The sequence below is a fragment of the Bactrocera dorsalis genome, chromosome 4 (genome assembly GCF_023373825.1).
Source record: "Bactrocera dorsalis isolate Fly_Bdor chromosome 4, ASM2337382v1, whole genome shotgun sequence".
In the NCBI taxonomy this organism is placed as follows: domain Eukaryota; kingdom Metazoa; phylum Arthropoda; class Insecta; order Diptera; family Tephritidae; genus Bactrocera; species Bactrocera dorsalis.
In genome coordinates this window covers 38759161-38773071 of record NC_064306.1, presented here as the reverse complement: position 1 = coordinate 38773071, position 13911 = coordinate 38759161, and the positions used below count along the sequence as shown (strand labels likewise).

Below are 13911 nucleotides of genomic sequence, written 5' to 3'. Positions count from 1 at the left end.
ATGCGTACAGACAAACGGACACGTCTTAATCAACTCAAGTTATCGCGCTGATCGTTGAGGTATATAAATTTTAAAGGGTATCCGATGTTTCCTTCTGAATGTTAGAAGCATCATGGTACTGTATTAACCTGTTAAAGGTATAAAAACAATTAAGCCAGAGTTCTTCTGAACTTCTCCAAAATCTCACTACTGACTCCGTTCAGATCGACATAAGCACCATCTCAATCTAATTGGCTGCGTTTTTCGCTCTGAAAAATTCGCTAATTTCACAAGCATAATCTCAAACGTTAGCAGATTTTAGGTTAGATTATGGAACAAGTATAATTCCACAGAAATTCTCCAAAAACAATAGTAATATATTACACTACACTCAGTTACTGACTGGTCAGACATTAGAAAGTGTTGTTTTTCTAACAGGTCCCAAAGGCATCGCTGGCAATGAAATAGTAGACGAGATTGGCAAGAATAGTGTAAGGCTAACATCCGAAAACGAGTTCAACATTGGAAAACCTATGCATCGTCTATACGAAGATCTCAACAGATATATGGTAAAGAACGATAGATCGAAAGTACACAAAATTCCTATTGGCACTCGACATACTAACTGATTACTGTTAGGTGGTGACACACTCCCGCAGGATGGAACTAATAAATCGAGAAGACTGCATGAAATTTCTAGAGCAAGGCACTAAAGAAACAATGGAGCATCTCCTGTGTACTTGTCCCGCATTAGCAAAACTACGCATCTGCGGTCCCCACGGTATAATAGACTGGAGGAGGTACCGATAGAAAGGCCACAGAGTCTGCCAAAAATTCGCGTCAAGCGCGAATGACTACTCTACTCTTGGACTTAACAACTGAACTCTATCTGGTATCATGGGTCAATCTGGTCTATGCGTGGCTTATTGGCCTACCAGATTAACCTAAACTATAACACCCAGAAGAGAACGTCGGAGACTTATAATTACACTAATCGACGAAACAAGTTGACTTAATTTAGTCATGACTGTCCTTTATGCTAAAAATAACCCATTAGTTCTACTAAGCGAGTGATCCATATCATTGAACTCTTCAAGAAATTCTTGAAAAAGATAGTGAGTTTAGAGAAAGTTTTCGATTAGCATAATTTGATGCAAATGGGTAACGTGATGTTGGTCCCCACATAAGACACCTCATGCACATTATTATTCTTAAAGTATCTCACATTATGAACTGTAGAGGAAAAATAAAAGACAAAAAATCGCTTTATCTGCGAGAAAGCATAAAACACTGCTAAACCACTCGCTCGTGATAAAATAAACGAAATGTTTCTATTCATAACAGCGTATAGCATACCATATGTACGAGAACTTATGTACACACGATAACATGTTTGAATGCTGCTCCATCCCCCTGCGCACCTATCTCTTAAGCACCAACAACTACTTAAACGCAAAAGTGTATTATGAACTTTGATTGCAGGTGAAAAGGCGAGAGCCACCAAACTCGTGTGCTTGGGATTCCCTAGAAAGTTATGTTGAAGTCAAACAAAATATGTGACATGTCTTCAGGTGCCAAGCATGCTTAGGCGCCTAAAAGCTGCTTAAAACGACGCGCATGCGATGGCTTATCCAAGCCAACACGACTGGCTGCCAACGAGCCCAACCCCCCGTCGCTGGCAGAATAGACAGCACGGGAGTACAAAGCAACGACACGCCACAGATAATGGATGGCAAAATAAGAAAATTTCGGTGGATCTTAATAAAGTGAGGCTGCCGCCCACGCTCGCTCGCTCGCTTGCAGTAAAGTTCGCCTGCGATAAAGCTCGCCGCTTTTGTTTGGCGCTATTTAGTTGGCATACATTTCTATGTGTGTGTATGTGTAGTATGTATATATACGTATATGTATGTATATATACGTGTACTATGTATGTATATAGGCTTGCATAAGCACTCTGTCTATTTGCGTCTATTAACCTGACTACGCTGTGCATTGAAGCTGATGAGCGCTGTGCTGTGTGTATTAAATTATCAAGATTAACCCAAATCATGTGCGAATATACGAAAATTGGCGAGGAAATGAATTTTGGAGGTGAGAAATGCAAATAAATGGAAAGACGTGATAAGTAAGCGCGGAAAATGTGACACTTGATTCGAGCCAAAGCGATTAGCCAGCAAAGGTTGCGGGGAGCGTAAGCAACCAAGGACATGTGAGAAACTTTTTGTATGGGAGTTTGCAGGAAAATAAATTCAAACAATAATAACAACGCGTTACAAACACATCTGCGTTTGTTTACGCTCAAAAAAACACATATACTCGCATGATAAATTAGGTCAGATAATAAATGTGTGAGGAGTTTTCTCAGACAATTTATTGATAAACGAAGACAAGAGACATAAAAAAAATTGTATCGAAAAACAAATTTCACGTATCAACTGCGCAATTCATAATACTCCATCTCTGAAATGGCTGTAAAGCGTGCTTGATGACACACAATGATAAGAGTACAGCGAATTTGCAAGCGGAAGGTTCTTGGGGAGTTCAATGGCATGGATGAGGATAGAACTATCAGCTGCGCTCGAAAATTTTATTTAATAAAATTCGTAGGCTAAAAAGTTCGCGATAGCTACCGTGGGTGAGGTTTCGATTATAGCGATCTTTTTCAACTTTTTCATATTCTCGCAACTCCGAACTTGTTACACCGCATACTAAAAGAACACGAGGAATGAGGACAATGTTCTTATGCTTAAAATAAAATGTCTAAAATCTTCTTCCAGCTAACTGAAAGATACCTTAACGTGATATCCTACTGTGCAAATAAAACCCAAGTGAAATTGAAATGATTTTATTTGCCAGGAGGAGGTGAAAGGTCCCAGACGTGCCTTCATTCAAGTGAAATACCTAGGGCTTATTCTTGATTTCTATCTTTAATGAAAGCCAAGCATTGAGGAGTGAGCACGGAAGACTTCGATTTTCTTTTATTGCTGAGGATGAAATAGGTAAAAGGTGGGGACTCTCATAGGATTCTCTGGTTCACTGCAGACTAACCAACAATACCCTTAATGGCATTTACAAATAGCACCAATGGATTTTGCCAGCTGAGCATATAAAGAGGTCTGAATAAGAACACATCGAAATTCTTTCCTTCTTAAACTGCTTTCCCAAAAATTTGGATCACTGCGTCGCAGTTACTATTCGAGATACCTTTTTCTCAACTCACATACCGACAAGGAATATATGGATTGATAAATGTCGCCATAGAAGAGGAGGAAGAGGGAGAATTTTCTGTAAGGAGCTCTCTATCATTATTTAAGACAGAAGTAACTGCTATCAAGGTTCCCATAGACGTACTGCTACGGACTGCAGCCATTTTCATGGAGGTGAGAATTCACTCCAATAGCGGAGTAACAAAACTAACGCTGAGTTCACTAACTGTGCGCTTAAAGCTAGGCAAGGTGTATCTATCCTCACTAGAAACAGCAACAAGCTACTTCATCAGAAGACTCCTGCGGGTACCTGGTCATGGCGGAATCGCTGGCAACTGCAAAGCCGACGAGCTATCCAGAGGGACAACCTTCTCCGCTTAATTTGATCGAGCTGGATCTTCATTGGCTTCTTGCGGTCTAAAACTAGACCAATGGATATTGCGTGTGCTTAGCAGATGGTGGTCGTCGACCCGCTCCTGTGCGACTACAAGGTCATATTTGCCTAGAATAGAAAGCAGGTGATCTTCTGAACTACTAGTCATTAGCAAGATTCATCTTGTCGCAGTAGTAGGTATGTCAGCCTCGAGAAACATCCCATTGGTATGGATAGCTTGTTATGCGGTAACGGAATGCACAGTCCAATACCCTCCGGTATTTTCATGCCGTCAGCGTACCACTGGATAGTGCTATCCTTCAGTAGTAGGTCGAGCGTGGAATCACTCCATTCCGCCTTACTGCCGAGCGTAACGTTAAACTTCTTCGTTATGGTGTCTCTTGGAAGTAGGACGAGTGGTGTGTCTTACCGTAAGGCCTTTATTTCTTGAGACATTATGCATATCAGCCTTAGTGGCACTAAGCAGGATCAATTCCTCATGACTATTTCCCACTAAGGTTGAGTCTAATGTGAGGCTCAAGAATCTAACCTCTTTAAACACTTCCAAGTCCCTGCCAGCAAGTGTTAGGGGCCTCAAGCTCGGAAGAGATCTTTGCTTTCTGATTTTTAACGCTACCGTATTACACCATTCCTTTGCTAGACTTAAGCCCTTTTGGACTATGTCGTAAAGAGTATTCTCAGATTTGCTTCGTACCATTATGACAATGTCATCGACGTACCCCTGGCAACGAATCACATTGTTTGTGAGCTCATCTACAACTAGGCTCCATAGTAGGTGAGGATAGAACTCCACCATGTGGGCAGCCCCTTGCAGTATCAAGACGAATCTTTCTCTCCCCTACAGTGGTTTTAACTATCCTAGTACACAGCACAGCCTCTACCTATCTTCATACTGGACTCGCCACATCCTTTTACTACAGTGCAGAAACTGTTCGTGTTCGCGGACATAATTTCCTTGTTATAGGTAGTTTGGTGTTACTTATTACGCCGAGTTGCCCGTGCGTTTGCTTTGTTAAAAATCCTGCGAACTGACCGCTTAAGCAGTGAGAGTTTATTACACCACCATGAGCCGATCGGTTTCCTGGTGGTCACCTTTAGTGGACAGAAGCAGTGATAAGCGTCCATTATGAACTGGTTTATCGCAGCCAACCTGCTTTCCAGCTTAGCCACGGTGGACGCGCTATCTACCTGCCTCGCTGTACTTATATTTAGTCCTAGAGTTTCCCTAAAGACATCCTAGTTCGTATTTCTGAAGGTTGCACCTTCAGTGCAAATCGTATGATCCTGTGATCTGACAGTAAGGCCTCTTGAGAACATGTTTTCTTAAATACAATTAGAGATAATGCTTCGTGCCTTTGACAAAGTTTATATCTCTTATATATCAAATATTAATAAAATTAAGTGAAGCTAATTCGAATAGAATTAAATGATTCAGTAGTAAACTTTAGGCACACAAGTAGTACCAATGTACTGACAATGGGAACCTGTGTTAGTTAATTTAATTTTAATAAAAATATTAAGGATATAAATTAAAGTCCGAACGCTCAAACAAATAAATAAACAGAGAGCAGGCTACCAAAACATTTAGAAGGAATAACGCCACACCCCTTGAGCGGTGTCTCACACTTAATTGAGTTGGCAGACTGCACGCCACTGCTAAGGAAGCCATTTATCAGCATCAAAAGTCAGACGCACCTAACATTGGCGGTCTACTACAGTTATCCTTCAACTATCGGCATTCACTTGCAGCGAAATTCGCAGTTACTTAAATAAATAAACAAGCAGACTTCCTTCGCCAGCTGCGTCGACAACTTGGCCTTGAGGTGTTTTATAGGTTCACACGGACACTCAAACCTCTGTTGTATGCCTTCAACACGAAATTTGTGCGTGTGTGTGTTCCTAGAATCAATATACAAGGGCAGGAAGTACTATTGTAGCAAAAATGTATATATGTACTTATGTGTGTATGTGTGTGCAATAATCTTATAAGAGTATAAGCGCTAAAATATTATAGCTGCTAGGAACTTTTTATATGCATGTATATATACGTATGTATGTACATATGTAAATGGTTACTATATTCAAGCACACGATGCTTTCTAAGGAAGACCTTTTATGTTTTCGTCGGTGAAATAAAAAAATAAGTAAAATATTAGATAAGTCTACGATTGTAACACTCTATAAGATTTTAAAAAATAATATTCCATAATACTGAAAAGAAAATATTTAGGTTAAGAAAAGCACAAAGCACATGGGCAATTCTTGCAATGGATGGAGCCATCTTAAGATCTGTTAAGGACTTCAGAATCAGTACGATCATATGTTACTGCCAACACACCAATGCGCCAAAAGCCTCTACGGCATCAACCTACTAAATGATACATTGCGCCGTCACTCATCTTGGGTATTCAAGCCCGCACCTAAACGGTATCTAGGAGCTGAACCAGGAGTACAATGCTTACAATGCTTTTTGCACCAGTCGACAAATAACTCCTAAACACGATGACTTCCACTGTAGGTATTGCCCACTTCCACTTCTTGTACATCATTCATCATACCTATTGTTACGATGGCCTCCCCTAGACAAATCAATTTCCCATAATTTAGGGACAATAGACATCTAGGTCTGCCAGCTGGTCGATAGGGGTAATGCTTGAAAATTCTACGAAAAGATGCGACGACTAACTTAAGGTTTCAATACCGGACCATACTCTTGTGGGACCCAAAGTGGTGATCCAGTTGCTGATGTTCAAAGCATACTGAAGTTATGGAGGGAACAGTTCTCTGCTGAGCGGCAATCGATGATGATGCAATAGATGTTCAATTGCCCGTTCGATACCAAGCGAGTTATTAGACACGGATGCCTCCCTATTGTGTGACTTCTTCAACCTATTACTGGAGAAAATAATACGAACTGCAGAGTTTTTAGAAGAGTGTACAGCTGCAAGCGTACGCCGATGATATTAGTCTGGAGAATAGACTGAATAAGAAATCTGGTTGCAAACGAGGGCAAGGCGCTTTATATCAGTCGTAGCACTCGCGACTTGGTTCCCACGTCACTGTTGACAGTCATAACTTCGAAATCATAGATAATTTCGTTCGACGAGTAGCGCAGTCGATAAAAAGATGAGCTGTATCTCGTACGTCATATAGTTCAGCGAATCAAGAGACAGCGGCTGCGTTGGCTAGATCATGTTGTCCGGATGCATGAAAATACTCCAGCTTTGAAAGTTTTCGATTTAGTATCAACCGATGAAGGAGGAGGAAGACCTCCACTACGTTGAAGAGATCAGGTGGAGCAGGATCTGGCTGCACTTGGTATCTCCTATTGGTATCTCAAATAGCGAAAAGAAGATTCGACTAACGCGCTGTTGTCTGTTGTCAACTGTTGTTAACTCGGCTATAATCGCGTAAGCGGTGTCTACGCCAATAAAAAAGAAGAAGATTCTTTATCTCATACAAAACGTGTAGAGAAACACTCAACCCTTCATAAATACAACAGCAAGACAAAGAACTCGAGTTGTCTCGCTAGATAAAAGTAGCTAATTCGACACTAGATACTAGCTTGACGCTAACAAAGCAGAACTTTGACCTGCATGACACTTCCTAGCCCTGGCATGGTTACTCAAAATTTCTCATCTAAAATTCCGTGCCGTATGATTAATTGCCTGGCCTCCATAAAAAAGCGTCGATGTCACTTAAGGTACTTTTCCTCCAATCAAGATTCTAGATAAGTACTACTAGATAAGCTTCCGCCCAATATGCAAGATAAGCACCACGAAAGTAACACTGGACACCGTCTTTTTCCTGCCAAGTCTCCGCCTCCCAGAAGCATCGAGAAATCATTCTTTCATTACACCAATGACATTGTATAGAAGGCCGACAAGACTACGGATGCATAATTAATAATTCACAGTGGAGCCATCAGCATCTTCACCAACTCCCTCCCAGTGTGTGCCGTACTTGGAGTTATAATTGCAGACGATAAGCTCGAATTAAGCCGATAATCTAGAGCAACCCTTACACAACTTCGTTCTGGATATTCCAACAGGTTAAACTCTAACTTATCTAGAATTGACCCCGCCATACAAAATAATGAACTAACCACACTTTATCCATGTCCAATATATACCACCCATCTAACAAACTTCTCCTCTTGATCCAAAACTGTCTAAACTACACGTTTTCAGGGATTGCAGTTGTTTTTGTTGTTGTAGCGGCATACTTCTGCCGAGTTGACATTCCTTGACCGGATAAAAAATCCGAGTCCGCTCCGGTTACGTAGACTTGACTGTCGTGGGGACGGCTGGCTGAACTCTGCCACCCAAGCGAGGATTAGATAACCGCTATAACGGTAACATTTTACCGGGTTTCAATTTTCACGACAGTCAGTTCCACCTTGCCGGAATTGACTTTGATTTTATACGGCCAACTGCTGTTCGCGGCCTCAGCGATCTAAGACTGTTTGAATCGGCAAGTTTTAGCCTATCTGACCGTGCTTCTTTCGTTTCGGCATACATCCTATTATGCAGCACAGGAAAATCTCGATTTCTTTTTGTTTTGAGTTAAAAAAATGCTTTTATTATATATACACAAACATTATAAGTAAGTAAATCAAAATAAAAATGTAAGAAAATATTGGTTAAGTATACAAATTTATAAATGTACATATGTACATGCATGCATTGTGGGACCAGACAATTAAATTTGGTTTTTTGACACAAACTTATAAACGAAAGAGCTTTTTTTTACGTGAAACTAAAATAAGGCATACATAAATTTATAAATATTGAAATTCTTGCAGTGCCTCATAAATGGTGTGAGCCACGTCACACACACATACATAGAACGGCGAACAAACGATTTCAAAAAAGCTTATACACCAAAGCGTACAAAGAGTGTAGACACTTGTTAAGACATATGTACATATATACAAAAACAATGTTATTTAGTTAAATAACAGTAAATATACAGATATAAAATAAATAATGCTGCGCTTGAACAACAAACCAACATATTAATAAAACAGCTTTTTGCTGTTTAAAAATTTCACGTTTTGAGGTTATGTGTCTTTTATAATTCATTCGTTAAGTAACACAGTTAGTGATATATAGTTCTGTACCAGAAAATGCAGTTTCGGTTTCGGTTAACGCGGAGTGCCGTAATAACACACAAAAAGTGTCTTTTTATTAATAAAAATAAGTATTGATAGCAAAGAATCTGTACAATATTATACTTGAAAGAATTTTCCCGCTACAAACGTAATTACTATGGTTCCGTAGTTTTTGTTTACATATTGACAAAGTTTCGAAAATATGATTTTTGATTAATTATTAAAATTCAACACTTATGTATAAGAATATCTCAAACAATAATTTACATTGCTAAAAATATTAGACTAAACACACGCTTATTGATTGCAATGACGCATATGCCACTTGGAGTGGTGGCGCTGAATGTTTCGCATTGTAAATTTGACACACACTTAAAACAGCAACATCACTAAGAGCCGTTATAGATATATGTATGTATGTATATATAAAACTTCAAAATAGAGAGTTTAAAGTACAAAATATTCAACCTCTTCATAGCTATAAAATTGATTTGCTTAAAATATGACTCGTATTCGAGTTGCCCACAGGGCTAGTGTGAAGTTTGCATTGTTTTTGCCGAAACTTTTTTCTAATTACCATCCACCGAAATATTGTCCAGCCCGATAAGTACATCATCTGGTAAGGGTTCATTGTTGCTTGGCTGATTTGAGCACACGGCATCATTGCTTACTGCATTACTCGCACTAGCTGTGACATCATTGCTGTCATCGTCGGTCGCTGCACCGTCTGTGATTTTGCTATTAGCACGCAGTTCCTGTTCCTTCTCCTTTTCCAATTGCAAAAAGTTCGGGTCCTGTGAGGGGCACTCCAAGTGCACGCAGTGAAAAATCTATGAAATAAAATTTGACGTTTAAATAATTTTTGTAAACAAACGAGTGTAAACAAATGAGTGTAAACAAACGAGTGCTTGTTTCAAATTCTCACCTCATTTGCGGTGTTGCGTGTGCCGACAATACGTATAAATACGATGGGACGCGGTGTGAATGAGAAATTTTGCCAGGAACGCACTTGTTCATTGCGCTTATCGACGATCATGTGCCAATCTTTTTGATTCACTGAAGTTTCTATGTAAAAACTATAAGTGCGATCGTCACAATCCCATAGCAAGAGGCGCATTGAGCCGATAATATAAGGCTGCCCTATATAGTGATGTAGCAAATGGCAAACATGCAGTAAAGAAAAAAACTTTTTTAGTAAATGTGAAACATACAGTAAAGAAAAATAAATTTTATTTGCTGTAAGCTCTTACCTAACCTAACCACAATCTCGCCGCTGCCCAGCTGGTGGCATGTATAACCGGAATCCCAGTCGTAGTTCACATAATCGCCATTCAAGAGCGCATTACGCGTACGACTCACACCATCTACCACAATAGCACTCACATCGGTGCGTGCAACATTTGCAGTGGGCGCCACAATGCCGTTAATTACTTTTGGTAAGGACGCAGTATACATGGCTTCCAGGCCAACTACATGGAATACCTAGCATGATAAAAATATTACTACAGACACGCAAAACATTTATATAATTTCCAGTACGCACTTTATTGACGGTGTTGTGTGTGCCCACGAGTTTGATGTAGCGTACCGGACGTGCGGAAAAATACAAAAATTGCCACGATCGACAATAATACTGTGAGTAATCTATAACGCGATCCCAATTGGTAGAGTTTGCCGACACTTCTATGTAATATGAATACGAGCGATTGTCCCGATCCCAAAGTAGCAGCTTGATATGATTGATAATGCATATTGTGCCCAATTCAACAGTAATGCCACCTTCTATATTGTCACCAATGCAATGACGTGTGTAACCCTTTTCCATATCATATGAAATGAAATCACCGTCCAACAAAGCCGCACGGCATTCGCCAAGTATGGTTCGGGAGTGAAACTTCGCTGTTGCCACATTCTCTTCAGGCCACAGAGCGGCACGATATGGTAAATATTTTGAAGTTGTTTGCTCTTGTATAGCGTCTAATAATTTGTCGGCATCCAATATGCCCGATGGACGCACGGTTTGCAACAAATCTTCAAGTTTCATTAGCGGCAAGCGTACGTAAGACACGACAGACTGTAAATTTAAATTTATATTTAATTATAGGGCTACATAGATTAAATATTTTTCTTACGTCAATATTGATGTTTGTGTGGTTTTTACACCATTCCCACACGGCCAAAAATATATCCACCTCAGGCGCAAAAAATGAGTCACGGCGTAATACTTCCTTTAGCGATTCCTTGATAAGTTACCAATAAGTTTAGTTAAATTTAAACTAATTTATCTACAAAATAGACCAACCATCGACAGCGCTTTGAAGGATTCATGTTGCAATATAAGTGCGGCATTGCGATCCATGAATGTTAAACACACTTCAGTTAGCTTATCTAAATTGTACAAACGCGCCGCATCCAAAATTGCACAAACATTATTAAGCGCCAAATATTGTCGCAGATATTGTGATATGGCATGCTCCAATTCGCTGAAACCATATTGATTAGCCAACCCCAATGTGTCCAGTATATTGTCCTCATCCATCTGTGCGAGTGGCATATGGCCAGAGTATATATATTTTAGTAAAGCCTTGAAGGCTTCAACAGGAATTTGCATTTCAATTTCGCTCTGTCTGGACTCACACAGTCCGCCAAATAGTAACGCACGAAAATATTCACTACGTGCTGCCAAAATGACACGATGAGCTGGTAAACGTTGATTTTCCACTATAAAAGTCACATCCGAATAGTCGTCGTTCATACAAAGTTGCGCCATCTGCTCCGAGAAACGTTCTAGAATTATAAACGAAATATGTTTTAATTTTGTTCAAAAAAGGGTTATTAGCTTAGGAGTTAGAGGCAATGGGCATACCTGTTAATTTTACATCGTCGCTCCGTGTCTTAGTCAAAGATAGCAATTTATATTGACTCTGGCTGCTCATCTTATGAAATTTCGTTTAACAAATACAGCACTTAAAATAAATGTATTTAAATAAAATGCAAATGAGAACAGTGACAGTACAAATATGTAACGAATTGATACTAGGTAAACACAGAAAAACTTCTAAATATTTTCGCTCACAAGACGCACGATATGCTTTTTACATATTTTAAAATTACGAATAATTGTTAGACAGTTATTATAATAAATATATACTTTGTCTAGAGCAAACACTTACGCCGTTGTTATCAAATATTTATAGAATTTCAAAATGTTTTCCGGCAGCGACGCAATTATTCGACTTTTTATTTTGTATATTTTCTTTTGCATCGCTTCTTCTAATATCGACAGCGGAGTGCTGCCAGACAGAGTTAGCGTGGTTTGTGCAAACATCAATCAAACGATGGCAGTACTAAATGAGCAATTTTTAAAAACAATATCACTTCAATGGAAAATATAATTTATTCAATCAAATTTTAAAATTATTATTTTTTATTACATTAACTGAAATTTTTAAATATTTTCAAATATTCAAATATTCACATTCTCAATAAGGTAACATCAAATCTAAAATTATTTCGAAACCAGATAAATGATATGAAATTAATATACATACATGTATAAAAAAAAATAAGTTTTGTTTCAACTGTATCGAGATTACGACATTGGAGCAGCAAACCACATAAAATTTCTTATAACTCAATTTTTAGTCAAACCTATGTATATGTGCATATTTCAATACCATTTATGATTGCAGTACTGGATTAGTTTAATTTTAACCACTAAACACTTTCTATTAAATATATATGAATAACATTACTGATTATATTTATTTTATCTATTTTGCAGGTATTGTTCCACTGTCATAGAAAAGAGAGTAATTTTGGAGGGTATAAACAATGCTCAGTATGGCAACATTAATAACTAAAATACAACCCTGTAAGCAGCTGTTTCGTTTCTTATGTGTTTACTTTTGTATTTCAATTTCATTTAGTAAAAGCATAAATTACAGTATTCATAATAAATTATAATTTACACGCATTTGCTTACTATAAAATGCGTAAGCGTGAGTTGCAAAGCATTCCTCTAAAGTTGGGCGAGTTAAAAGAGTATGATAATATACGAAATGAGCGCGCTGCTGCCAGGAACCAGACGCCGCACGATGACAGTCAAACTACTGAGCCATCGCCGATTGCCAATGTCGGACCGAAAACTAAGAAGGAAATCCAATCTCGATTGAATGCTACTACTTAATAGCTTTAAAGGAAACAAATATAAATTTTACATTTTAGGGTTTTAATTTTAAGTTGTATGAAAAATTGCAGTATATAATATATAAAGTTTACACAATTGTATTGTGGTAGAATTCTTAATATACATAGATTCTGGTAATCTGCAATCAGATTTAAATCTTTTTTGTTTCTCCGAAGTGAAACTCATGAGTAATTTTATGTGATGTAATACTGCTGTTGTAGCGACAGAGTTCCTGCAAGTCGACAGTCCTTGGCCAGATAAAAGTCCGGACCCGTTCCGGTTGCGTAGACTCGACCGTCGTCGGATCGGTGGTGATTTACTACTGTTGTATAAGCCTTAAATATTACCCAAATAGAATTGAAAAGCAAGAAAAACCTACTTCTATTGCACAGAAGCTATGATACCCTTCACAAATAAAAAAATTTTCATACCAGAACTTAATTTTCATCGTTCTTTTTGTATGGCAAGTATATTTTATAGTGGTCTGCATTAAACAATTTTTCGTATATATCATCGTTCCCTTTTCGACTCCGCTCGTCATGCCGATCATTTATACATATATTTTATAGTCTCCGACGCTTCCTTCTGCGTCATGGCCCTGTTCAGGGTATAACAATTGCACATTTCTACTAACCTTTGCAAAATATACCTAGAGCTGCATACATAAGTATGCCTCTAAGCGATTAAGAGGATCTGCAGTGGCAATGTCGACATGAAAACTCGATTTGTGGCAAGAAACCGTCGCGACATTTTCGTCTGCGCCTCACTTTATAGACTCTTTGTGGAGAAGCGTTTGTAACCACAACATGCGTCTGTGCAAAACTCGCGCCAGCTTAACTGTCAAATTAAATCAAAATATACGAAACAAGTATATAGATATCCGTTTCGTATAATCCTCGGAAAACCCTTACATCGGAAAAGAGTTTGAACCACTCAATAGTATTGATGCGCCGTGTTGGGTAAAGAGAGAGTTTGAGTACAAAAGCCTTAGTGCTCACTCGAACGTTGTAACAATTGCTGACAGTTTCTT

General features: G+C 38.7%; 1 protein-coding gene across 2 annotated transcripts; it reads right to left on the bottom strand.

Moving 5' to 3' along the window:
• Nucleotides 1-8719: 8719 nt before the first annotated feature.
• LOC105221955 (BTB/POZ domain-containing protein 9) lies at nucleotides 8720-12016 on the bottom strand. 2 transcript variants are annotated; one of them, XM_011199103.4, is made up of 8 exons: nucleotides 11866-12016; nucleotides 11559-11658; nucleotides 10995-11479; nucleotides 10825-10932; nucleotides 10236-10766; nucleotides 9943-10174; nucleotides 9618-9832; nucleotides 8720-9522 (listed from the first exon to the last, which is right to left on the bottom strand). In XM_011199103.4, the coding sequence occupies exons 2-8, from the start codon at nucleotides 11626-11628 to the stop codon at nucleotides 9262-9264; spliced, it is 1902 nt and encodes a 633-aa protein (XP_011197405.1). In that variant the 5' UTR covers nucleotides 11629-11658; nucleotides 11866-12016; the 3' UTR covers nucleotides 8720-9261. The 2 variants fall into 2 exon arrangements, with proteins under 2 accessions (XP_011197405.1, XP_049310843.1); XM_049454886.1 differs by lacking the exon at nucleotides 11559-11658 and having other exon boundaries at nucleotides 11866-11995.
• Nucleotides 12017-13911: the final 1895 nt, after the last annotated feature.

What these genes read in the sequence shown, in the direction of transcription:
- LOC105221955 (XM_011199103.4), bottom strand. Translation starts at nt 11,628, where the DNA reads ATGAGCAGCCAGAGTCAATATAAATTGCTATCTTTGACTAAGACACGG. An exon ending in CCTTCAAAGCGCTGTCGATG is followed by an intron (nt 10,933 to 10,994) that starts GTTGGTCTATTT and finishes TAACTTATCAAG; the next exon opens with GAATCGCTAAAGGAAGTATT. An exon ending in CGAGATTGTGGTTAGGTTAG is followed by an intron (nt 9,833 to 9,942) that starts GTAAGAGCTTAC and finishes ATCACTATATAG; the next exon opens with GGCAGCCTTATATTATCGGC.